This window comes from Oncorhynchus mykiss, chromosome 19 (genome assembly GCF_013265735.2).
Source record: "Oncorhynchus mykiss isolate Arlee chromosome 19, USDA_OmykA_1.1, whole genome shotgun sequence".
Classification (NCBI taxonomy): Eukaryota; Metazoa; Chordata; class Actinopteri; order Salmoniformes; family Salmonidae; genus Oncorhynchus; species Oncorhynchus mykiss.
Window position 1 is genome coordinate 55759824 of NC_048583.1, and position 27922 is coordinate 55787745.

General features: G+C 43.2%; 1 protein-coding gene across 6 annotated transcripts; it reads left to right on the forward strand.

Moving 5' to 3' along the window:
- Window positions 1-3: 3 nt before the first annotated feature.
- kdm1a (lysine (K)-specific demethylase 1a) lies at window positions 4-25898 on the forward strand. 6 transcript variants are annotated; one of them, XM_036955117.1, is made up of 21 exons: window positions 4-96; window positions 942-993; window positions 1552-1851; window positions 2087-2261; window positions 2377-2510; window positions 2820-2991; window positions 6198-6304; window positions 6594-6675; window positions 7591-7685; window positions 8690-8707; window positions 9089-9231; window positions 10200-10290; window positions 10424-10558; window positions 12206-12279; window positions 14048-14159; window positions 14699-14831; window positions 14930-15117; window positions 19968-20082; window positions 21996-22123; window positions 22387-22533; window positions 24791-25898. In XM_036955117.1, the coding sequence occupies exons 2-21, from the start codon at window positions 949-951 to the stop codon at window positions 24974-24976; spliced, it is 2580 nt and encodes an 859-aa protein (XP_036811012.1). In that variant the 5' UTR covers window positions 4-96; window positions 942-948; the 3' UTR covers window positions 24977-25898. The 6 variants fall into 6 exon arrangements, with proteins under 6 accessions (XP_036811012.1, XP_036811009.1, XP_036811011.1 ...); XM_036955114.1 differs by lacking the exon at window positions 942-993 and having other exon boundaries at window positions 20-96; window positions 2090-2261; XM_036955116.1 differs by lacking the exon at window positions 942-993 and having other exon boundaries at window positions 20-96; window positions 2090-2255.
- Window positions 25899-27922: the final 2024 nt, after the last annotated feature.

A 27922-nucleotide genomic window follows, 5' to 3' on the forward strand; every position in this document is an offset into this window, starting at 1 on the left:
CTCCTTAACCAATATGATGATAGTGAGGGGCGGGTCATATCATTCAACGAGAGAGGACGAGTTGTCTTTGTGTTGACAAATTGCGAAGATCTAGAGGTAAAATGATCATATTATGCATATAGCTAGTTCTGTTTTACTTTTAATCTCACGGCCCAGTATTGCATGAATAGTGAAATGCGATATTATTTTATAGCGTAGCTAGCATGTAATTGGAGTGCAATGTTTTCACGGACACGGGTAACGTTAGCGAGTTGCTATTTGAGCTAGTTGCTAACTAGCTCATACAGACCCAGTTCATCTGCTGAGACTCATTGTTAGCCTGCTAACGTTAGCTAACTAGTTAGTTATCTACATACATCGATTCGTTTGTGAATCCGATGAGGGTAGTACAACATACAACACCCGGAATATCGACCTTGTTAAGTCAGAGAAGCTAGCTAGGTAGTAATAATGTCAGACTGGGTTTTATAAGATGGCTAGCTTGCTAACCGTAGCCATACAAATGGCTTGCTAGCTCGACTGACTGGCTGCTGTACGTCGACATGTTTTTTTTAGCTACAAAACCATCGAAAAAGGCGAATGGTTGAACCAAGTCATGTTAGATAGCTAGCTGGCCTAACTACTAATACCAAACGGTTGTTTTTCTCTGCATGTTTAAAATACAAATACAATACCTGAAGTAGTTAGCTACCTAAAAATAGCTAGCTAGATACATGGCTAGCTAGCTAAATTGCTAACTCCTAGCTAGCTAATACAACTGGAGATCTTAACTTATTAAGGCTAAGTTAATCGTTAGCTAGATAGAACCTTCTAAGGATGAACTTAAGATGCCTTTGGGGAACCGGGCCCAGGACTGATTGGCTGTCTGGGTGGATTTAGCTAACTATTTCTCAGTTTCTGTTGTTCATGACCATATTTCTGATTCTGTCTTTATTTCTTAGTGTTTGAATGGATATTACCAGGTGCCCGGAGAAATGGGTAAAACAAGACAAGGTTATTGTGGCGTCCTCTTACATTTGTCATCATGCACATCTGTCAACGCATCTAGCTAGTGGTGCAGTTCTTAGGCACGCTAAGGTTACAATTCCCGTGACTAGCAGGTGCATTTAAAGCCCCAACAATACAAATTATATACATGCATTTAGCTAGCTTTTATGAAGTTGTTCAGAACACTTTTCCATATTTTCTTCATCATGATATGGATATTATCCATGTAGAAAGTGAGAATGTGAATGCATTTAATCAGACAAAGAAAGTTATGAAACCTGGAATAAAAATGTAACATTCAGTTAGACTGGGAAATGTTAGTTGAGCTGGTAAACTACAAAATTATCGAATTAAAACATTTGTGAACAGCAAGTCATAGTCATTTTCAGTTACGAAATGCAGCTAATATGCAACTTCATAGCCGTTCATTATTTTTGATCACACCACAATGGATCAACGTTGTAACTAAAACACTGGCCATCCTAGAGCATCACATCACCAACGGTAACTCTAGAGCACCGAATGGATTTGTCTCATGCCTATTTTTGTGGTTCCACTTTCCAGGAGAGACCTCTGTCTTCCTCCATTATGCTGTCGAGTAAGAAGTCGGATGCAGGTACCTCTTCTTCCGCATCTTCCTCCTCCTCGGCGGTAGGGGGAGCTGAACGGCCCCCTGAAGCCCAGGCTACTGCCCAGGCTGGGGCCCCTGCTTCAGCACCAGGCCCCATGGAGATCAAGAAGAAAGAGCGGGCCTCCCCAAGCGGGGAGCCTGGCGGACCCCCGCTGCCCCACCCTCCCGGCCTCGGGGGTGTGGACCCGGACACGGCCGAGGGCCGCAGGACAAGCCGTCGCAAGCGATCAAAAGTAAAAAACCTATTACTCCTGTCCCCCCTATCTTAGAGAGAAATAGAATAAGTCACTACAAGCACATGCCTAGACCAGGAGCACAATGAATGACTATTGAGAATACAGCAATCTTTGTATGGCCATCTAATTAGTGGTGAACAACACCAGAGGAACACAGGGAGCTTGACCTTTGACCTCATCTCAGGTGAGCCGGAACATGGTTTTAATGGAGCGTTTATTGTGCCCATTGTTGCAGGTGGAGTACCGCGAGATGGACGAAAGCCTGGCCAATCTGTCTGAGGACGAATACTACTCGGAGGAGGAGCGCAACGCCAAGGCAGAAAAAGAGAGAAAGCAGGTGATCCCACCGCCGGCTCCGCCCGTGGAGGAGGAGCCGGACAGCGAGCCTGAGGAGCCTTCTGGTGAGTGTGAGTCGGACTGTGCGAAAGTGTGTGTCTGCGAGCGTGAATGTCACATTGGGCAGCGAAAGGTGTGTGTGTATGTGTAAGGGCAGGTAGTGAGTGTGTGTTTGTGGTTTTTCAGGCGTGGAGGGAGCTGCGTTCCAGAGCCGCCTCCCACATGACCGCATGACCTCCCAGGAGGCCGCCTGCTTCCCGGACATCATCAGTGGGCCCCAGCAGACGCAGAAAGTGTTCCTGTACATCCGCAACCGCACAGTGAGAATTTTATTTATTTTAATTTTATTTAACTAGGCAAGTCAGTTAAGAACAAATTCTTATTTTCAACGATGGCCTAGGAACAGTGGGTTAACTGCCTTGTTCAGGGGCAGAGCGACAGATTTTCACCTTGTCCGTTCGGGGATTTGATCTTGCAACCTTTCGATTACTAGTCCAACGCTCTAACCACTAGGCTACCTGCCGCCCCATATGCACACGCGCACTGCATTAACACGACTTGCTTCATTCTGGAGAATATTGTACATTTTGGGCTTTTGGTCTGAAGTAGTGGCGAATTCTCCATTCTAGCTCCAACTTTGGCTCGATAACCCGAAAATCCAGCTGACCTTCGAAGCCACAGCACAGCAACTTGAAGCGCCATACAACAGTGATACAGTGCTGGTGCACAGGATACACAGTTACCTGGAGAGACACGGCCTCATCAACTTTGGCATCTACAAGAGAGTCAAGCCTTTACCAAGTGAGTATATTAGCTTTCCACTATCTGCGTGATACATAAACTTTATGTACAATGCCTACACTCATTTAGATATGTGCATATTAAACACCAGTAGTACTTATAGGTATTTAGGCATGCATATACAATGTTTTCCACAAGCACATGGAGTAGCCCGACAAAAGAGAAAGTAGCCACTCAGGGGGGGTTAAGACATCAGGGGTTAAGAGATTTTTGCTGAACAAGCTTTATTTTGGTGTCCTCTGGTACATCCTAATTCTAGATTGTATTTTCAATCAGCAACTATCAAATGTTCATTTTCTCAGCTATCTGCAATACAGGGATGATTAAAGAATGAAGAAGGTGTTTAGAAAGCAGCAGTTGATTAAATCAAATCAAATCAAATGTATTTATATAGCCCTTCGTACATCAGCTGATACCTCAAAGTGCTGTACAGAAACCCAGCCTAAAACCCCAAACAGCAAGCAATGCAGGTGTAGAAGCACGGTGGCTAGGAAAAACTCCCTAGAAAGGCCAAAACCTAGGAAGAAACCTAGAGAGGAACCAGGCTATGTGGGGTGGCCAGTCCTCTTCTGGCTGTGCCGGGTGGAGATTATAACAGAACATGGCCAAGATGTTCAAATGTTCATAAATGACCAGTATGGTCGAATAATAATAAGGCAGAACAGTTGAAACTGGAGCAGCAGCACGGCCAGGTAGACTGGGGACAGCAAGGAGTCATCATGTCAGGTAGTCCTGGGGCATGGTCCTAGGGCTAAGGTCCTCCGAGAGAGAGAGAGAATTAGAGAATGCACACTTAGATTCACACAGGACACCGAATGGGACAGGAGAAGTACTCCAGATATAACAAACTGACCCTAGCCCCCCGACACATAAACTACTGCAGCATAAATACTGGAGGCTGAGACAGGATGGGTCAGGAGACACTGTGGCCCCATCCGATGATACCCCCGGACAGGGCCAAGCAGGAAGGATATAACCCAACCCACTTTGCTAAAGCACAGCCCCCACACCACTAGAGGGATATCTTCAACCACCAACTTACCATCCTGAGACATATAGCCCACAAAGATCTCTGCCACGGCACAACCCAAGGGGGCCGCCAACCCAGACAGGAAGATCACGTCAGTGACTCAACCCACTCAAGTGACGCACCCCTCCTAGGGAAGGCATGAAAGAGCACCAGTAAGCCAGTGACTCAGCCCCTGTAATAGGGTTAGAGGCAGAGAATCCCAGTGGAAAGAGGGGAACCGGCCAGGCAGAGACAGCAAGGGCGGTTCGTTGCTCCAGAGCCTTTCCGTTCACCTTCCCACTCCTGGGACAGACTACACTCAATCATATGACCCACTGAAGAGATGAGTCTTCAGTAGAGAATTAAAGGTTGAGACCGAGTTTGCCGATTATTCCATTGTCAGCACTTTGATTTAAATCAGTAGACCCTGCATCAAATCTGAAAATACCATATATGTATCATTAGGTTTTAAAACAATTCAATCTGTTTTCTTTTATAATATTTTGGACCAGAGTGAGGTTCTTTCTCCACTAGCCTACCTATTGTTTCTGCAGTGAGGAGGATTCACCATCTGCATCTAATGTTTTCATAATTTATCTGTAGATAATCGCCAAAAAAGCCTACCGGTATGCAAATGAGGGAGCCAAATGAACAGCTCTCTTACCGATTCAACTCAGTAGGATACTGACTAGTCCCTCACTTTAACGTCACTGTCTGGCAAGTCCTGATGGACTTTATATGGAAAATACAAACGATCTTTAGTTGTCCCAATGTGATACAGTGGATATATTTAACTGCATTGTAAGATTTATGAATGGGAAGGTTGTATGAGATCGACTTCATTCAGTCAGTTCAACACTTTTTTTTATAAACGAGTCAAGCTTGCTGTTTGTCAATCAAAGCACAGTATATAGCCTTTACGTCACCACTTCATGGCTACATATGAAACATGCCAGAATCCAATGTTAACTTTTTTTCCTCACTGGCCTGGTCGGTCCAGTTGGCCAAAAATCTGCTGGCCCAAACAGAATTTCTACAGGCCCGGACATAGTGTAGTTCTTAAATGCATTGGGATCATGCAGGGCCTATAGGTTGGCATGTTTTCTCTCTATATTCAGCTATTAATAGGCTACATTTAGTTATTATGAAATGTATTTAATAGCTGTGTAATAATTTAGCAATGCAAGTCATTAGTCGATTCATTAGATTAGCTTTGTATTAATTACCTTGTTTTTGTTTGTGAAGTATGTCATTTTGAGAAGATTTGAAAATAGGACGCTGCCCCTTTTAAGACAGAAGGTCCAAAAGAGAGATTGACTTTGTCATCATTCTGAAAGAGACCTCTTTGACCTTATTAACAAGCAGGTATTTGTGTAGTAATAACCAGACTTTTCTCCAACAGATATTATTGACAAATGTATTCCAGTAAGTTGTGACGTAAGGAATTAATAAAATATCCCTTTGAAATAAAGCACGTATAGATCTGTTGTTCTGAGGGAGTAGGGAGAAACACAGTTTCCCTATTGGAGAGTCAACTGGATTAAGCGAGGGTAGGTCAAGAAGGTGAGGTCTGGCTACACCTCTAAACAACATGAGAGTTCCAGATGGAATAGCATCAGACTATGGCGAACTCTCTAGGTGTAACAGGGATATTGTAACAAGATAAAAATGCCTCGTGAAATTAAGTATATTTTTTTTTAGCAATGTGTGTGTGTCAAAATAACTTATGTGATAGGGCTGGAAATTGACAAGGACCTACCGACACGATTTTATCACGATAGATAGATGCTGATACAATATGCATTGCAATTCTCAGCATTCTATGTGTTGCGATTCAATACTTATTTTATTGCAATTGAATTTTCAAAACGTATTGCTCACTGTTGCAGAGAGACAAGATTGTATTATAATGAGTTTTGATCAGTCAGGGAAATAAAAATGCTGAATATATGTTGACTCACTATTTAAAAAGAACATGGAGAACAAGCGATGGGATGAAAAATACCCGTTTTGGCTCAGGTACAGATGGCTAGCGCTAGCTAATGCTACCTAGCAACAAAAATATATATTGATACTTAAAGCCAAAGCATCAATATAATATCGGTCAAAAATAATATTGCGATATGCAACTATCGATTTCATCCCACATCACTATGATGTGATTGTCAACCACTCTGGTTCTCCTGTGTCCCTGCAGCGAAGAAGACGGGGAAGGTAATCATCATCGGAGGGGGTGTGTCTGGGCTGGCAGCCGCGCGGCAGCTGCAGAGCTTCGGCATGGACGTGACCGTACTGGAGGCCAGGGTGGGTCAACAGCACATTGCTTGTCAACAGAGCTCCATAACCGTAGAAAAACAAATCATTATTATTGGACAAGCTCAGAACGTTTTTCACTCCGCCTCTGATGGATTTCTTCTGTTTTGTGCTAATTGAACACAACCTACATCTACCCATTAGCTAATACACTGAACTGACCAGTAATATATTATCTTCAGCCTTTTGTCCTGTTTTGACCTGGTATAACAGCTAATGGTTAAGGTGTTCCTCTTCACTATGGTAGTTGTGTCATATGGTTATTGTCTCCTGTCTCTAGGACCGCGTTGGGGGGAGAGTGGCCACCTTCCGGAAGGGCAACTATGTGGCTGATCTGGGGGCCATGGTGGTGACAGGACTGGGTAAGGATTACAGTTACACAATTCTGATAACTCTCCCAAAAAGACCATGTTTTCCAGAAATCCAGATGGGAAGATCCCCAGAATCAGTGGGGAATAAGCAGGAAATCCAGATTGGAAGATCCCCAGAATCAGTGGGGAATAAGCAGGAAATCCAGATTGGAAGATCCCCAGAATCAGTGGGGAATAAGCAGGAAATCCAGATGGGAAGATCCCCAGAATCAGTGGGGAATAAGCAGGAAATCCAGATGGGAAGATCCCCAGAATCAGTGGGGAATAAGCAGGAAATCCAGATGGGAAGATCCCCAGAATCAGTGGGGAATAAGCAGGAAATCCAGATGGGAAGATCCCCAGAATCAGTGGGGAATAAGCAGGAAATCCAGATGGGAAGATCCCCAGAATCAGTGGGGAATAAGCAGGAAATCCAGATGGGAAGATCCCCAGAATCAGTGGGGAATAAGCAGGAAATCCAGAAAATGTACTCTGAAGTATCTATTGACTTCATGATACCTCTACTTTGAATTTGTCAGTGTTCCTGTTAGGACAGCTTCTCACCAGCAGAGGGTGGTGTTGACCATTTCAATGTCATCTAATCAAATGTAGTCTGAATAAATAGGACAGGAGAGGCAAAAACAATACTTGTTCACCACTTTTCTCCAGTTTCTTAAAAACGATACAAAAACGACTAATGAATATCAGGACGATGAGATTCCTAAGATGTGTTTTAATAGATAACAAGTTTGTTCGTATTCAGCTTGTTGTGTGTTCATAATATGCACACAATAGTTATCATCAAGTGATCTGCCAGGCTAGTAAACAGTGACATGCCTTGTAGTTGAAATTGATGAAATGGAGGCTATGTGATGGTTCTATGGTTGTGTAGGCCTATATCCTGATGTTCTATCTGGTGTGTTCTAGGAGGGAATCCCATGGCAGTGGTCAGTAAGCAGGTCAACATGGAGCTGGCCAAGATTAAACAGAAGTGCCCTCTGTACGAAGCAAACGGTCAAGCTGTGAGTGCTGCATCGCTAACTATTTAGTTAACTTACTTTGCATTATGAGGTTTAGGCCACGCTCCCCGTTGATGCCAATGAACTGCAGTTGGAGTGGAATGCCTGTGTGTAGATATGACAATACATTTTGGTATAATGTTCTATGAGGCCTACATTGGCGTGCTGGTGTCTCGTGCAAGTGTGCTCGGTTTCAGCAGTTTAAATGTCTGCTTACTCCAGATGCAACTTTCTAACATTGGAACCTATTACCATTGGAACCTACTGCTATTGTACACATCACTATTTGGGTGCATCACTATTTGGTTGTCGTTCCCCTTCCCTTAACTTGCTCCATTTGTTATTTACCTCTTGTACTGAAGATGTTTAGATTTTATTCAGGACACAACTATGTGCTGTGTTAGCAGGGCCCTTCACTTTGTCTGCAGTGTGGATTCAGTTAGCCGCTTAACAGGGTGGATTCAGTTAGCGCTTAGCCTAGCATTGCCCAATAGCTCAGCCCTCTCCATGTTGAGACCGGACTCTCCCAATGTAATACTGTTAGACTGGAAATAAACAGCAGTGTCCTTTCTGAACGATAATTTTCTCCCTCCGCTCTGTCATGCAGCGGTATGATGTTTGGGGTTATTTTCAGGCCAGGGTTGTATTCATTAGGGCAAAACCCCAAAGACAATTTAAATAAGCCTTTCTTATTAGACATGTTAGAGGTAGTCCCTCCCTGTTTCAGTCCATTTTCTTCTGTTTTGTACCTAATGAATATGACAAAGTTCACAGAGGTGGTAGATATGCGTAAGGTTGCTTCCCACACCACGTGCAACTGTTTTCCTTTCCTGCAGGGGGCGCTAATTGTCATTTTCAAGTGTATGTAAATCTGTTCAATGTTAAGTTTGTGTTTTGTTTATCTAATTTGTTATTTCTTTGACCCCTGGCCTCAATCCCTCCCTTGTTCACCTCCTGGTTCATCTCCTGGTTCACCTCCTGGTTCATCTCCTGGCTGACTGCTAAAGGGCGAACGATGCACAAGTGTATGTATTGTTTTACTACATGATAACATTGTTCATCTATTGTTAATAATTAACGTCAAATCTGCTGTCAGTTCCCAATGAAGCAACTGTGTAGTAGACCGTAATAGAACTGGGTCTGTTCTTGAGTGTGTCTATGGTTCAATTGGCTGTAGTGTGTTTGTAGTCAGCTATTTTTTTCCCTTCCAATCCGATACCTTAATGGTAAACGATACTTCCTTTAGGTCAATTTCTTTTTGTAGAGAAAATAAGGATTGCTTTCTAAATTGGATTGCCCTCCCTGCTGACTTCATGTTCATGATTGACATCAAATTGTTAGTATCAAATGCTGTAATCCTATGGTTGATTCTTAACATGTCATTGTATGAATGACTGCTCCCCCAGGTGCCCAAGGAGAAGGATGAGATGGTGGAGCAGGAGTTTAACCGTCTGCTGGAGGCCACCTCCTACCTCAGCCACCAGCTGGACTTCAACTTCCTTAACAACAAGCCTGTGTCTCTGGGACAGGCCCTGGAGGTGGTCATTCAGTAAGTGTTTGGCCCTTTGGCCAGGTCATCTCAATTAACCCAGAAATAAAATCTTGGGCAATTTGGTGAGCTGCATGATTTAGTTCTGTGTCCATACATGTTAGAAATTGGGAGTTATCTTCTCTAATTTCACCACACGTGCAAAGCAGTTCAAGTTTAAGCACCACTTTCACCCAATCCTGATATACCCAAATAATCGTCAAAAACCCAAACCCTACGCATCCCGTCGCGACAGATTCTTCGGATTACGTGCTGAATCTGCCCACTAGAGATTAACGGCCGAGCAACTTGTTCAAATTCTGTGATAGTGGTTGTATTTTGTTTTTCATTTTAAAAAGTATCCCTCTTTCTCAATGGCACATTATTATCACTGATGTGTTTGTTTGTCTGGTAACGTCCAATAGGCTGAGGTGTTCATTTGTCTGGTAACGTCCAATAGGCTGCGGTGTTCGTTTGTCTGGTAACGTCCAATAGGCTGCGGTGTTCGTTTGTCTGGTAACGTCCAATAGGCTGAGGTGTTCGTTTGTCTGGTAACGTCCAATAGGCTGCGGTGTTCGTTTGTCTGGTAACGTCCAATAGGCTGAGGTGTTCGTTTGTCTGGTAACGTCCAATAGGCTGAGGTGTTCGTTTGTCTGGTAACGTCCAATAGGCTGAGGTGTTCTTTTTTCTGGTAACGTCCAATAGGCTGAGGTGTTCTTTTGTCTGGTAACGTCCAATAGGCTGAGGTGTTTGTTTGTCTGGTAACGTCCAATAGGCTGAGGTGTTCGTTTGTCTTCGTTTGTCTGGTATCGTCCAATAGGCTGAGGTGTTCGTTTGTCTTCGTTTGTCTGGTAACGTCCAATAGGCTGAGGTGTTCGTTTGTCTTCGTTTGTCTGGTATCGTCCAATAGGCTGAGGTGTTCGTTTGTCTTCGTTTGTCTGGTATCGTCCAATAGGCTGCGGTGTTCTTTGTCTGGTATCATCCAATAGGTTGCAGGAGAAACATGTGAAAGATGAGCAGATAGAACACTGGAAGAAGATAGTCAAGACCCAAGAGGATCTCAAGGAGCTGTTGAACAAGGTGACCATGAGAGCCACTATCTCAGGTCAAAATAACAAGAGTAGCTTGCTTGTAGATGTACTTTGTCCCTCCTTTTAATATTTTTTCTCCTCTTTTGTATATCTACCTTTTTCGCTTTCCCTCATGCCCTCAGATGGTGGGTACCAAGGAGAGGGTCAAAGAGCTGCATCAGCAGCACAAGGAGGCCAGCGAGGTCAAGCCCCCAAGAGACATCACCGCTGAGTTCCTGGTCAAGAGCAAGCACCGCGACCTGACCGCACTCTGCAAGGTGAGACCACAAGTCAACCACTCACATTCTCAGTCACACCACCCTACAGTAGAGGCAGAGTAGAGGTACAGAGGAAGGATAGATGAAGGTAAGGATGGAAATGGATTAAGGGAGGATTGATAATGGTGGTTTTTGACGTGGATAGGAACAAAATGCGATTGAAATCATCATCACCTCAATTGACTTGTTCCATACAAATGACTTCAAGCTGCAAGCAGTTAATGACACGTTACTTTGATTACTGTCCTGTTTACTTATTTGTTTTTCCAAAACAAACTAATTCCATTCCTCTGTGGTGTGGTACTTTCTCGACTCACACACCACGTGGATAAACTATAAATCTAACAGCTGGAGTTGTTAGCAGGAGCAATCATCTATTTCTAGGCTCCAGACACAATTTGATTCAATTAAAGGCGTTATGAACGTATGCGTTTTGAATCGCACCTATTTTAAGCCACTTTCATGTGATTATCAGAGTATGTTTTCTGTGGACTGGAACTCCAAATAGCAGCTTGACTAGCAGAATGGCCTGCAGCTACAGTAAAGGCCTAGTCTCTCTACCACTCACTCTTGAATTACTTTCCATCAACTCATAAAGACTTTCCATTGTAATTTTTGTGGTTGTTATGTAGCAAGGATCTCCTCCATTCAAGTATTTTCTTCATGTGAGTAAACTGATTTGCAAGGAGAAATATAGAGACTAAGGACTTATAGACTGCTGCCTGTCACACTATGGCTGCGTTTACACAGGCAGCCTAATTCAGATCGTTTGCCCAATAGACCAAATAGTGGAAAAGAAGAATCTGAGTCGGACTGCCTGTTTAAACGCAGCCTAAGAGCTTTAACAGAAATAATGTTAACGTAACAAATGGAGAGATTGGATTTGGGCCATTAAGCCAAGGACAAAGAAGTGGACTTGATACCTAACTTTCACCTAAGTCCAACTTTCATTCAGCCTCCTATTGACATCAACACACGACTAAGTGAGAATTCGACTTAAATAGAATGTTAGGATAGAGACACAAAAATGCTAGAAGTTGTGACAATGGCATTAGCTCTGAGCAAAACAGACAGTTTCAGCAGCATGTGTTTGACTGGTCTAATGCCTTGTCTGGTGTGTCATTAAAGCCACGGATAAAGCTTCACCTCAGACGTGTACTTTTAGGAGGCAAGTTTAAACACAGCTGCTGTCTGAACTTGTCGACTGCCTCCTGAAAAAGCCACTTCTAAGGCGTGACTCAGGCTGGTCTGTCTGGTTGGAAATGGTCCACACACACACACATACTGAGAGCATGTTTGATACACACGTAGAGGCTAGGTCATGGTCGGGGAAGCCTTGGGCAGAAGGTTGTGGGGTTTTCGTTTTAGTTGGGCATATTTGTTAGGCTGTGTCAGCCGGCTGGTGGCTGCAGGTGTAAGTGGTGAAATTTGGATAGGGTGAGTCAGCCCATTTAACTGACTAAGCTGCTGTCCTTCCTACTTGACTTAGAACCTCTTTGGGGGTGTATGCAGCGCAGAACATACAATAGGTTGCAGGAGCCATACAATAGGTTGTTTCCCTTAATATCACTTAGCGTACAGTACACACACACACACACACTGTATGTCCCGCAGTGTTTATACCTTGCTGTCCCCTGTCTCCTGTAGGAGTATGATGAGCTGGTGGAGTCGCAGGTCAAACTGGAGGAGAAGCTCCAGGAGCTAGAGGCCAACCCACCCAGGTAAAACTTGAACCCCTGAACTCCAGCGTAAAGGCCTGTTGTGGCTCCATTTCTTAACCCCTGAACTCCAGCGTATTCTTAAAACCTCTTAAGGATCGGACCCGTTTTCTATTTTTTTTGGTCCATCATATTTGAAACGCAGAAGGCCATAATATAATATTTCAGTTTAGGCTCAATTTAGCAGTGTGTGCAAAGTTTCAGATTGATCCAGTGAAGTATTGCAAAACTTATAAAATATTGCAAGACAATATTTTGTATCAAGTCTGCCCAAATGTGCCGAATTGGTCAATTGACACATTTTCAAGTACATAACTATAGAGATCATACAAAAATGATATGGCAATACAACATTTAAGTTTACACTTTCCCAGGAATGTCATACATGATGGATAATTAGCTTATACACTAACTTTCACACATCTAGTGGATGTGTAGCCAGAGACAGCAGGGGTTCAAACTGGAGAACCCAGTTCCTACATTTGAATATAAAAATATATTTTATCAAACAAAACTATGCTACATTTTATCTCTGGGACCCTCAGGATGACAAATCAGAGAAAGCTTACTGAATGTATGTACATTATTTACCTTCAGAGGTGAATGTATCAAACCAGTTGCCGTGATAAAAGTGTTTTGTTTTTGTGCACTCTCCTCAAACAATAGCATGGTCTTTTTCAACGGTAATAGCTACTGTAAATTGGACAGTGCAGTTAGATTAACAAAAATGTATGCTTTCTGCCCAAATAAGACATGTCTATGTCCTGGAAGTTTTGCTGTTACTTACAATGTCATGCTAATCACATTAGCACATGTTAGCTCAACCGTCCCGGGTTAGGGACACCGATCCCGTAGAGGTTTAAGCGTGGGTGTGCTCTAGCCTGGGTGCCAGGTTGTTTCTGCTCTCTTGCCAGCTCTTTATGGAATTGTCATGCCAATGTTTGGCTTTACAATGACATTGGAGTAGGCAAAAGTACAGACAGATCTGGGAGCAGGCTACAGACCGGTCTGGGAGCAGGCTACAGACGGGCCTGGTTAGAGGGCTACAGACGGGCCTGGTTAGAGGGCTACAGACGGGCCTGGTTAGAGGGCTACAGACGGGCCTGGTTAGAGGGCTACAGACGGGCCTGGTTAGAGGGCTACAGACGGGCCTGGTTAGAGGGCTACAGACGGGCCTGGTTAGAGGGCTACAGACGGGCCTGGTTAGAGGGCTACAGGCGGGCCTGGTTAGAGGGCTACAGGCGGGTCTGGGAGCGGGCTACAGGCGGGTCTGGGAGCTGGGAGCGGGCTACAGGCGGGTCTGGGAGCGGGCTACAGGCGGGTCTGGGAGCGGGTCTGGGAGCGGGCTACAGACGAGTGTGGGAACGGGCTACAGGCGGGTCTGGGAGCGGGCTACAGGCGGGTCTGGGAGCGGGCTACAGGCGGGTCTGGGAGCGGGCTACAGGCGGGTCTGGGAGCGGGCTATAGGCGGGTCTGGGAGCGGGCTACAGGCGGGTCTGGGAGCGGGCTACAGACGGGTCTGGGAGCGGGCTACAGACGAGTGTGGGAGCGGGCTACAGACGAGTGTGGGAGCGGGCTACAGACGAGTGTGGGAGCGGGCTACAGACGAGTGTGGGAGCGGGCTACAGGCGGGTCTGGGAGCGGGCTACAGGCGGGTCTGGGAGCGGGCTACAGGCGGGTCTGGGAGCGGGCTACAGGCGGGTCTGGGAGCAGGCTAGATGTGTTCGCATCCATCCTTTCTTTATCTAACCCTCTGATAATCTCTCCACAGTGACGTGTACCTGTCGTCCCGGGACAGACAGATCCTCGACTGGCACTTTGCCAACCTGGAGTTCGCCAACGCCACACCCCTCTCCACCCTCTCGCTTAAGCACTGGGACCAGGTACACTCCCACTCATACTCACTCATTAAAGGTTGACTTAGCGAGATGAGTTGCATGTGAAAAGTAAACACAATATCGGGTGAATTTTGGCAACCGCTAAGAGCGTTGAAGCTCGAGGCTAAACTTGTCAGCTCTTTTGCTCCAGTAGCTACCAGGTTGTAGCAGCGTGAAGCGCAGATACTGTGTGACTGTGTGAGAGCAAAGGATTGAATCACGCGCATCTCATTATCTACGGTGCTGCTCATTGCAACATCATCTGGCTGAGTCTACCTTAAAGATTTCTTCTTGCCCTTCCACTAAACCAATCTGTCTTGTCCTGGCACATCCACACTAGATCAGATGATGACATCAGTATGCACCTACTATAAATTGCTATTAGACACCAGGTCCAGTTGAATCTAGGCCATTCAAACCACCAGATTAGTCTCCATAAACCACACATAACTGACATTGAGCCCGTTTGAATGTTTTCTAGTCCCTGTAAACCATATATAACCCACATTTTGTTGTTTTTTTTTCTCCCTCCCTCTCCTGTCCAGGACGACGACTTTGAGTTCACAGGCAGCCACCTGACAGTGAGGAACGGCTACTCCTGTGTCCCCGTGGCTCTGGCCGAGGGCCTGGACATCAAACTGAACACTGCAGTACGGCAGGTTCGGTACACAGCCTCTGGTAAGTTTACAGGATGTGTGTGAGTAGCTGTCTTTGTTTGTCAATCTGTGTCTATTTTTGTTCATGTGTGTTAAACTAGACCATGTGTATATCTCCAGGCTGTGAGGTGATAGCAGTCAACACGCGCTCCACCACCCAGACGTTCATATACAAGTGTGACGCGGTGCTGTGCACCCTACCCCTGGGTGTCATGAAACAACAGCCCCCCGCCGTGCAGTTTGTCCCCCCCCTGCCCGAGTGGAAGACCGCAGCTATCCAGAGGATGGGCTTTGGAAACCTCAACAAGGTACAGGACACCCCTCCAATTGGCGTTGAAACACTTTGCGTCTCTGTTATGTTTGGTGTTTGTCCTGAGGTACAAGTCCTTTGGGTCTCTGTTATGTTTGGTGTTTGTCCTGAGGTACAAGTCCTTTGGGTCTCTGTTATGTTTGGTGTTTGTCCTGAGGTACAAGTCCTTTGGGTCTCTGTTATGTTTGGTGTTTGTCCTGAGGTACAAGTCCTTTGGGTCTCTGTTATGTTTGGTGTTTGTCCTGAGGTACAAGTCCTTTGGGTCTCTGTTATGTTTGGTGTTTGTCCTGAGGTACAAGTCCTTTGGGTCTCTGTTATGTTTGGTGTTTGTCCTGAGGTACAAGTCCTTTGGGAGTGTTGCTGCTAAAACAAGGTACTGAAAATCCCTCACTGGGGTGCTGTGACATCTTGTGTCTCTGTTGTCTTGGTGTGTGTCTGTTTATTTTTGGTGTTTCCACCCATCTGGACTGAGATGGATGGAAGACTCATTTTGCAGTCTTGCTGCTGTGTCCTTGAAGAAGGAACTTGACCTTCAGTGAGAAGCCTGCTGCTGTAAAAATGGATGTGTCTACAGATAAAAAGCCTCTTGGCTCACTTGATACTAAACTACCAGGAAGTGAAGTAAAATTCAGATAATCTCTCCCACTGTTAAGACATGTATTTCACTCATTCAGTCACCCTATCAATTTACATGAGCATCTTTATTACATTGTATCAAGCATTATTCAGCCTGGGGGTTTTGGACATAGTGCAGAGAACAAGGTTTTTATTATTATGCCCCTGCACCACTCTCCTCGGGTTGGAGGAATTGTTGAAAAACGGAAATGAAATATATACAGTGCCTTGCATAAGTATTCACCCCACCTTGGTGTTTTTCCCTATGTTGTTGCATTACAACCTGTAATTTAAATAGATTTTTTAGAATTTACAATGACATTGTCGTGGAAATTCTACACAGGGACACTCAAAGTCAATGTTAAATGAATCATTCTTTATTAACAGCATGCTGGAGATGCATAAAGTACCTGTCTGAAGAGAGCTCCTCCGGGGCGATCCCGTTAGGTGTCTGTGTAAGCAGTATATAAGACGAGTTATATTTGCATTTATCTTATTCATTATTCATCATTAATGTTTGGTTCATGCATGTGACCGACCAATACCTCACAAGGCTTCTTCTCTCCAAGCTGAGACCTTGAAACTGAAATATCCCTTTTGTTCTCAAAAAATGTTCTGGGCGTATTGCCAGATTGCAGATACTGATAGTGAGGATTCCTCCAAGGCACGATCAATCAGTCACTTGCAAGAACACAGTCGAATTGGTTATTAGAAAAGCACAAAAATACAATGTTTCATCACAGCATGCTCCCTCAACTTAAGACTTCTGTGGCGTTGTGTGACGAAACTGGACATTTTAATGCCCCCAGCACAAGGTGCACCTATATAATGATCATGCTGTTTAATCAGCTTATAAATATTCCACACCTGTCAGGTGTAGGAATTATCTTGGCAAAGGAGAAATGATCCCTAACAGGGATATAAACAAATTTGTGCACAACATTTGATAGAAATAAGCCTTTTATGCGTATGGAAAATCTAAGATGTTTTATTTCAGCTCATTAAACATGGGACCAATACTTTACATGTTGTGTTTATATTTTTGTTCAGTGTATCTAAAAAAAAAAAGAATCTTAACAAAATGTAATTTTGACATTATGGGGTATTCAGGCCGTAACACAACAAAATGTAGAACAAGTCAAGGGATGTGAATAGTTTCTGAAGGCACTGTGGATATACAGTACCAGTCAAACGACACACCTACTCCAGGGTTTTTCTTTATTTTTTACTATTTTCTACATTGTAGAATAATAGTGAAGACAACACAACTATGAAGTAACGTAATAACTAAAAAAGGGTTAAACAAATCAAAATGTTTGAAAAATCTCAAATCTAAGTAGCCACCCTTTGCATTCTCTCAATCAGCTTCACCAACAGTATTGAAGGAGTTCCCACATATGCTGAGCACTTGTTGGCTGCTTTTCCTTTACTCTGCGGTCCAACTCATCCCAAACCATTTTAATTGGGTTGAGGTTGAGTGATTGTGGAGGCCAGGTCATCTGATGCAGCACTTCATCACTCTCCTTCTTGGTAAAATAGCCCTTACACTAAGAGTAAACCAGATGGGATGGTGTATCGCTGTAGAATGCTGTGGTAACCATGCTGGTTAAGTGTGCCAGACAATGTCGCCAGCAAAGCACCATCACATCACCTCTTCTATGCTTCACGGTGGGAACCACACATGTGGAGATCATCCAATCACCTACTCTGTCTCACAAAGACACGGCGGTTGGAACCAAAAATCTCACATTTGGACTCGTCGTTTCTTGGCCCAAGCAAGTCTCCTCTTCTTATTTGTGTCCTTTTTAGGAGTGGTTTCTTTGCAGCAATTCGACCATGAAGGTCTGATTCACACAGTCTCCTCTGAACGGTTGATGTTGAGATGTGTCTGTGACTTGAAATCTGAAGCATTTATTTGAGCTGCAATTTCTGAGGCTGGTAACTCTAACGTATCCTCTGCAGCAGAGGTAACTCTGGGTCTTCCTCTGGCGGTCCACATAAGAGCCAGTTTCATCATAGCGCTTTATGCTTTTTGCGACTGCGCTTGAAGAAACTTTAAAAGTTTCCCAGATTGACTGTCCTTCATGTCTTAACATAAGGATGGACTGTTTCTCTTTGCTTATTTGAGCTCTTCTTGCCATAATATGGAATTGGTCTTTTACCAAATAGGGCTATCTTCTGTATACCACACCAACCTTGTAACAACACAACTGATTGGCTCAAACGCATTGAGAAGGAAAGAAATTCCACAAATGTACTTTTAACAAGGCACACTTGTTAATTGAAATGCATTCCAGGTGACTACTCATGAAGCTGGTTGAGAAAATGCCAAGTGTGTGCAAAGGGTGGCTACTTTGAAGAATCTCAAATGTTCTTTCATAGTTTAGGGTTTCATTATTATTTGTTATTATTCTACAATATAGAAAATAGTAAAAAATAATAATAATAAGAAAAACCCTGGAATGAGTAGATGTCCAATCTTTTGTGTGTGTGTATATATATGTATGTATGTATGTATGTATGTATGTATATATATATATATACCGTTTTTTTCTTAATTGGACTGGACTCCAAGTGTATCGGCCCATCAATGAATCACTCCGGTCTTAGTTGAGACAAACCCATCTTTCCCAGTACATTACCGTTTTACTCTGTCCTTTTGCAACACATCCTTCTATTTTACTGATGTCTTACGAGGGTCTTGAACCTCTATTTGGACCATTTCTACAGAGATTGCCTCTTAAAATAAACACTTTACCTAAGAGTATAATCATATTTCCCTTTGATTAATTATAGTTTTCCGGATCTCCTAACAGTACAGTTTATAGGTCCATGTGAACACAGACATTATGACTTAACAACCACTCCTGGACCTGATGCCATAAAGCAGTACCAAAAGAGATGATCTATTGATTCTGTTCCCTCATGGCAGTCTGCACAGAGCTGACTGTCCAAAGCTCCATATATTAAGCATTCCTTTTGTGGCGAGAATTTTATACAATAGTTTAAATTGAAAAGAACGGCTCGATGCGTCACTTGTAAATCAGTTCATAAACCCGTAGCCATGGTATTGGGACCTTTAGACTTGTTCCCAACTGTCATGAATTTTATGAAGCATAGTTGTCAAACCTATCGACCTTAACTGATACATTTTATGATTTATACTAGTCATTTTAAGCCATGGATGGTTTTTCATTGGAGGCAGACAAAAACCAATTCATTACTTTGAGCAATTGCCTCTTCCATTTTTGTGCCAGAGCTGCGATGAGTTGGTTATACACCTCCATACACCTTGAATTGCTGGTGTAACAGTTTCACAGTCCTTATTTACGATGTCGTTCATAAACATGATACCTCCCTTATACATTTGTATTATTACATTGGATTTTAGCCATATTATTTGCTCTTTTATTTGTTCTACATTTTCTGAAGGATGAAATTGGAATTGTAACCAACTCTTTATGGCTTCCATTTAAAAAAATAAAAAGTACAAGGTTACCTCTCTCCCCAACACAGCTATTTATCCTGCTTTATAGCAATTCAGGGAGAGAGGAATGTTTGCGGGTGAGTGAGTGTTTTGGAAATCTGTTAGTAATCAGATAAGAGTCCTCCCCCACTCTCTCTCGCTCCTCTTTTTTTCTTCCTGAGCCCTGATGTGCATCATCTACTGCAGAGTTTCAATCTGCTAATTCGGCTGCAGCAGAAAATGCTGCATTATTATGCAATGAGACCTGTTTGTGGCACCTCGTGGCCACCAGAGGGAGCTCCGTCTCTGGATCACTTGAATGGAGCAATCTGCTTCTAATGACAGCGTTTGCATATGAAAAGATTATTGTGCGTGAAATGGGTCTTTTAAACAACTTCTCACAAATATAGAACAGGCAGTTGGAACAATAGAGATTTATATAATTCAGTTGCGTTTAATACTGTGGGTCAGAACGATGTTGAAATGCAGTTGCTCAGACTTCACATTTGGTCTGGTTCCAACTTTCCCTTTGGTGTCTCCTTATAAAACAGTTCAATTCTGATTTCTGACACTTCTGGTTTCGTTCTGATCACTAGTGTCATCAGAAAGGCCTAGAGCTCAGAATTTCCCTTAATCTCTGGCTCCCTGCCCAATTTATTGACTCATTGCTCAACTCCAAACTGTGTCTGGGAAACTGTCCTGAATAGACTGGTATCTGTGGGGTGTATTGAGTCACTCATGCTGCTGTATGTTCCTCCCGTCACCAGGTGGTGCTGTGTTTTGACCGTGTGTTCTGGGACCCCAGTGTGAACCTGTTTGGCCATGTGGGCAGCACTACAGCCAGCAGGGGAGAACTCTTCCTCTTCTGGAACCTTTACAAAGGTGAGTAGGGCTGAGTGATATGGACAAAAAAATAGTTATGTTTTTAATAATAATAAGTTCACAATTTCCTGCACTCATTTGAGAATTTCCACACTGACACGTAGTGCTGCTAGATATAGGCAAACAATCTAGGCCTTATTTTTTTTTACCAAATGTTGCAATTGCATTGTGATTTAGAGCAAAACACTTGGGTGAACTGTTGGAATCATTTGAAATTGAATGATTATTCAAATTCAAAATTTACAATATAATAGTGGGCACTTTGAATACAGTGTTTGACTTGACAACAAATGAAAATGCCAGGGAGGAGTTATTGTGACAGGGTAGGAACCGAAGTGTTGACAAGTGTTTCCTAGGGGACTCTAATCTTTGGCTACATTGAATGTTTTCTCTGAGAAACTTCATGTAGCTAACATTCTTCCTTCACATATTCATCTTTGATTTAGAAGATACTGTTGCACAAAAAAACATGCACTGGTATTATCAGGCTGTATCGCTAGTTATGTTTGCTCTGACTCGGTACATTTATTAGCTACCTAGCGACTAGTATTAGCGGCTAACAAGGTTTAGGCCCAACTTACTAAGAAAAGACAAACTGATAGTGTAATTATATTAAGAAGCAAAGTGAAATCAACATTGTTGCATGTGCTGCATTGACCATGCAGACGGAACGCAAGTGTCTCGTGCTCAAGGAAAAACAAATGTGCTCCTTGAGTGACAGGGGGCGGGGCTAAATCTATGGAAAGCGGCATGGAGAGAGAGAGATGACTCCAGTAGCAAAGTCAACTATAAAAATGGACATTACACACGGCATATCACATTTAACAAACCAAACATTGAAATACCATTATAGAAGGTAAAGTAAAAACTCAAACCAGTCCATGTAAAATACAGTATACCACCCAGCCCTAAAGGTGAGCACAGTGGACTAGTCAGTTCTTTCTGAACTGTGACTTTGTTTTGATCTCCTTCATTGCACTACTGATCAGGTGAAAGCCAGCCTGATGATGAGCTTCTTCCACCATGTGGTTTTCAATTGTCAAGTCTTCTCCCGTGGCAGATAAAGGAGAGGATAGATTTATAAGCAACTGAGTTAGAGACGTTGATATTTGGATGTAGTCACACATTGTCTTTTTGACAGAATTTCCTTCTCTAAATTAATATTACATTTTCAGTGGTGGAATAATTACTCAATTGTCATCTTTACTTTTACTCAAGTATATCTTAATAGAAAATGACTCAAGTAAAAGTCACGCATTAAAATACTGAAAGTATCTGGTTTTAAATGTACTTAAGTACAGTGGTGGGAAAATGACTTAAATGTCATACTTGAGAAAAAGTAAATGCCATCCATCAAATTCCTCATATTAAGCAAACCACATGGTACACTTGTCTTGCTGCTTGTTATTTACAGACAGTCAGGGGCACACTAACACTCAGACATAAATTTACCAACGCAGTATTTGTGTTTAGTAAGTCTGTCATAGCGATATATTGATAGGTTCGTGAATTGGACCATATAGCTGTCCTGCATTTGAAATGTAACAAGTACTTTTGGGTGTCAGGGAAAATGTATAAAGTACAGATTTTCTTTAGGAATGTAGGGGAGTAAAAGTTGTGGCAGCACGTCGCCTAATGGTTCAATTGTTGGGACAGTAACTGAAAGGTTGCTAGATTGAATCCCCAAGCTGACTAGGTAAAAATCTGTCGTTCTGCCCCTGAACAAGGCAGTTAACCCACTGTTCCTAGGCCGTCATTAAATAAGAATTTGTTCTTAACTGACTTGCCTAGTTAAATAAAATACAGGACAGATACCCCACAAAATGACTTAAGTAGTACTTTAAAGTATTTTTACACAACTGCCTTTTTGACAGTGTTACTGCGAAATTGACCCATGTGTGTGTGTCCCCCAGCCCCCATACTGCTGGCGCTGATGGCCGGAGAGGCGGCCGGCATCATGGAGAACATCAGCGACGACGTCATTGTCGGACGCTGCCTCGCCATCCTCAAAGGTATATTCGGTAGCAGCGCAGTACCTCAGGTATGTGTGAATTTGCTTGTTTTGTACATAAAAATAGAATAACACTCAATATGGCCGCCACCGGTCCTCCCACCACGTAACGTAAACTTGAATCATAATATCAATTTCTATAGTTTGAGTCCTTTCCAACCACCAGTCAAATACATCATGAAAAAATGGTTCATATGTAGTTATTCGTGTTGGAACTGTCTAGTGTTTCCCAACCATGTTTACTGGAATCTAATATCGGTATGGAAACTGTCTTTTCTTTGTTGTCACGGCAGCCCAAGGAAACGGTGGTGACGCGTTGGCGTGCCGACCCCTGGGCGCGGGGCTCCTACTCGTACGTGGCGGCCGGTTCCTCCGGTAACGACTATGACCTCATGGCCCAGCCCATCACCCCCGGTCCCGCCATCCCCGGAGCGTCACAGGTAACACATGGGACTACTAACACATCTGACCACTAAGAAATACGATACATTACGAGACAGTTTCTCAGATACAAATTAAGCCCAGTTCCTGGGTCAATAAGTACACTCAGTGGAAAATCTCCATTCAAAGTGCTTTCAGGTCCAGGAATAGGCTACTTCTGTGCAGTACTCTGCTTTGTGATTAACCTGTCTGGGAACAGGGAACCCCTCGCCAACAGCCAATGAAATTGCAGGGCGCCAAATACAAAACAACATAAATCAAATTTCTCAAACATACAAGTATTAGGCACCATTTTAAAGATAACATTCTCATTAATCCAGCCACAGTGTCTGATTTCAAAAATGCTTTACAGCGAAAGCTCCACAAACGATTATGTTAGGTCACCACCAAGTCACAGAAAAACCCAGCCAAAGAGATAAAATGAATCACTAACCTTTGATGATCTTCATCAGATGACACTCATAGGACTTCATGTTAGACAATACATGTATGTTTTGTTCGATAAAGTGCATATTTATATCCAAAAATCTAATTTTACATTGGCGTGTTATGTTCAGTAATGTTTTGCTTCCAAAATATGCGGTGATTTTGCAGAGCCACATCAATTTGCAGAAATACTCATCATAAATGTTGATGAAAATACAAGTGTTATGCATGGAACTTTAGATACACTTCTCCCTAATGCAACCACTGTGTCAGATTTAAAAAAAACATACCATGCAATAATCTGAGTACGGAGCTCAGAGCCCAAACCAGCCAAAATAAATATCCGCCATGTAGTCAGCATTTTAAATATTCACTTACCTTTGATGATCTTCATCAGAATGCACTCCCAGGAATCCCAGTTCCACAATCAATTTTTTATTTGTTTGATAAAGTTCATAATTTGTCCATATACCTCCTTTTGTTAGGGCGTTTGGTAAACAAATCGAAACGCACGTGCAACTTCCAGCTGAAAGATCGGAGGAAAATTCCAAAAGGTTAGAATACTGGTCGTAGAAACATATCAAACATTGTATAGAATCAATCTTTAGGATGTTTTTATCATAAATGTTCAATAATGTTCCAACCGGAGAATTCCATTGTCTGTAGAAAAGCCATGGAACGAGAGCTAACTCTCTCGTGACCGCGCGTCACGAGCCTGTGACACTCTGCCAGACCACTGACTCAAAGAGCCCTCATTCCCCCGTCCTTTATAGTAGAAGTCTCAAATGACGGTTGACATCTAGTGGAAGCCTTAGGAAGTGCAATTGGACCCCATAGACACACTGTATTCGATAGGCCAAGCTTTGAAAAACTACAAACGTCAGATTTCCCACTTCCTGGTCGGATTTTTCTCAGGTTTTCGCCTGCTATATAAGTTATGTTATACTCACAGACATCATTCAAACAGTTTTAGAAACTTCAGGAATGTTTTCTATCCAAATCTACTAATAATATGCATATATTAGCATCTGGGACTGAGTAGGAGATAGTTTACTCTGGGCACGCTTTTCATCCAAAAGTGAAAATCCTGCCCCCTATACCAAAGAAGCTGTGAACACTACATATATAAATATAGCTGCAAGCAGCAATGCCAGGGTTCCGTCATGTGCCCACTGTGCCACGATCAGGAAAAATGTCACTTTGCCCTAGGACGAGTTACTTATGTAATGTTTACCACGCTTGCCAAATATCAGAATTCAACTTGATGTATTTTTGATCACTTTCAAAGTATTCTTATCCAGAACCACTGGACCAATCGGCACATTACATCTATGGATGCACATCTTCAAACGCAAGAATCTGTTGCCAAAAGAGTAGCGTTTTTCTCAAAATGGCGGACCTGAGAAATAAGTATAATAATAATAATAAGAAGAACCAGATCAAATATGATAAGGTGTCACCATCACTGCTGAACCCCTAATAACACACTCCACTACTTATTTCTGTACTGGCATCCCACTTTTGATTCGTATATAGTGATTGGAGTGGCAAAGGCCCGAACCCGACATTATTTTGCATACATGCATGTTGTCCTTATGAATAAAGAGTGTAAAGCCCAATCTATTACATCATCAGAACCTTCACCTTGTTCTAAGCCAATGAGAACACTGGATATTAGCGCAAGTTTATATTAAAAAAAACATACCCGGAACCACCAGAGCATATTTGCAAAATCTCATCCTCCTTAGCAAACCCAAGTCGTTCTGACATGGGAACACTCATATTTCTGTGTTGGTTGATATGTTTGTCACCCCCCCCCTTCGTTCGCAGCCCGTCCCACGTCTGTTCTTCGCCGGCGAGCACACGATCCGCAACTACCCGGCCACGGTGCACGGCGCTTTGCTCAGCGGCCTGCGAGAGGCGGGACGCATCGCCGACCAGTTCCTGGGCGCCATGTACACCCTCCCCCGACAAGCCACGCCGACTGCTGCCCCTCAGCCCTCCCCCACTGTCTAAAACCCTGCCCCTTTTACCAATGTCCTTCTATGTTCAAGTGATGTCGGTGACTCCCGCTAACTAAGGTGTAAAAAAAAAAATGTGCCTGTCATTTTGTGTTAATGTTTAACCACCATCGATGTTACTGGACAAACAAACTGCACATTCCCAAAGGACCGAGCCAGCACCAGTCATGTCTCGGGCACATCTCTTATCCTGCATCGTTCCCCCTCATCCCTCGACAGTCAATGCAGTTAAGTGGAACCTCCAATGGAACTCTCAGCTGGTTTCGTGTCCCTTCCAGCACCACTAGTTAACCATAGTGCTGTTTGAACAGGCTCATGCTAGGATTTGGTTGTTGAAGGTAATGAAAGATCTTTGGGAGGACAGATCTGGTTCCTAGTCTTATTCCAGTAGGAAGACACTACACTAGGTGTAATGCTAACCCTGGTCCACTTTATCGTCGCCCAGCCCGGGACTTGAACCAGCGACCTTCCTGTTACTGGTCCACCTCCCTAACATTAAATGGATGGAGGGGCTGAAGAGAAGGATCAGCAGCCAATAAGCCACAAAGGACAGCCAATCACTCGCTGATCCATCCCTAGCTAGCATTAGCACTGTTTCACTCCTGATGTATTTTTCTATTAAACATATTCTAGCTGCTACGATGTTGTAGCCTACAGTGCATTGTATTGATTGTTTTAAGGATCATGTTAGTTGTATGCCTCCTACTGAATAGGACCTGTACCGTGTAGGGTATGATGCATAGAGGAGTAGTGGGGGAAAAGATAAATACTATGACTTATGTTGTGAATGTTTTTGTTACTTATTGTATTTAGCAGCTTGTCTTGGTGTATTTTATTGTCGGCGTTGCATACCCTTTTGATATGTTTTCAACATTTGGGTATACAAATCTAATAAATGCATGTGTGTCCCCAAAAAATGGTTCGTTATTGAACAGGTTCAGATAGTACCTTCCTGTTTCACTTCTTCCATTTCATGCCTAGTGAACACAACCCAGGCAATTATGAGTGGAGGAGATGGTCAATGACTTGCTTCCCAATCATCTCCTGAAGTGTACACACTTTCAAAGATGATCTATTAAATTGACAAGCTAGTCGAGGTGACTGCTCTAACCATGGAAATAGATGTCAATGATTCAAGGAAGGCAAGAGCAGGTGGGACTATTCTAGCCAATGAGAGGGCAGATAGTTGTGCCTGTAGTTCACACATGTAAATTGTTTGTCTCAAAGTTGCCAGAATGCCACATGCATTCACTTGTAACAGCCTGGAAACTTCTATTAGATCAAATAGACCTCCATACAAAAAAAGGGCTTATCTCAGACATATTTTGGGTGGAGTAAATCTCTCGCTTGGCTACTTCCAACAAATCCATTGGTTTAGTGGAGGCATGGGCTAGTGGGAGTTTCCACCATACATCTTGGACGTTCATCTGTGTTTCCTACCTCCAATGCTCACTGTTGCCACTAGTGGCTGGTTTCCCAGACTAGATGTAACATAGTAAACATAAATCCAGGAATAAAATGTGTTTGACATGTTACATTTGGTATGGTTACATGGAATAGGTTACTGAAGGCAAAAACAAAAAGGAGGGTGGTTGGTTGGTTGTATAATGCAAACATCTGGCAACCCAAAGGTTGCGTGTTTGAATCTCATCACGGACGTTTGCCACAATTTGGAATTTTACATATTTAACTTTTTGCAAATCCGTAACGTTCTGTACGTACAGTTGACATCGGAAGTTTACATACACCTTAGCCAAATACATTTAAACTCAGTTTTTCACAATTACGGACATTTAATAAGTGCTATAAATAATTGTTGGGAAAATGACTCGTGTCATGCACAGTAGAAGTCCTAACCGACTTGCTAAAACTATAGTTTAACAAATTTGTGGAGTGTTTGAAAATGAAGTTGACTCCAACCTAAGTGTTTGTAAACTTCTGACTTCAACTGTACATCCACAAATGAATACATACCGTACAAAATGTAACATACTAACTGGAGCATCTCGGATTTACATACAGAATAATACAACATGCTCTGAGACCAGGTTGGGTTTCCATGTCATCTCCCAACATCCTCAGACATGGATGGATGTTGAATCCTGATTTGTATCACGGATGACCTGCCTGATTATAGAGCAGTCATTTCCTTTCAAATCAGTAAAGGGTAGTGAACAAGTGCACACTTTGGGAAGAAAGAGAGATAATTGGGATATCGCCGCACATGTCTGATCTGGGTGGCCTCTTTATGTAGCACAGTCCTTTGACCCTTCTGACCATTGGCCTGCTCCCTGGAGCATGTGTGTGGTGGCCGGGCAAGGCTTTGGCAACCAACGCCATTGTGGGGGTCTGATGGACCAAAGGAGAAATTGCACTAGGTGGTTTGGGAACATAGTTTAGTACCAGTACCCCTATATTATTAGTGAGATTTTCCCTGGGCATGAGGGCCCCTCGACCACAGTAGGGAGGTTTGACTTAACTATAGTAACTTTGGTTGGGAAATATATTGAAATAGCTCTCATCAAGGTTGGCACTGGGTTATTTCCATGTGTGGTTCACCATGGGGCCAGGGTAGAAGTTGGTGGCTAGTGGGCTTTACGTTATTATACACACACACACACAACAGTTTCCATTGGAGTTCTCAAACACCACTTTGCTCTCCTACTGGCAGGTGTATGTCTCCCTGCTGGTCGAGGTTAGTTACACAAGGCTGAGGCCTGTCTGAACGCATCTCCTCCAACAGCCTTGTGACTCACACTGCAGCCTGTACAGACGTCACAGGTGGGGTGAAAATGTGTACACACACACACACACACACACATGCATGCGCGCACACACACACACACACAAGAGAACAAAGAAAAGCAATGCCAGTCACAAGATGTGACAGCAGTTCCAAGAATCAACTCGTAGACGAGGTACTCGGACCAAAGTCAGGATG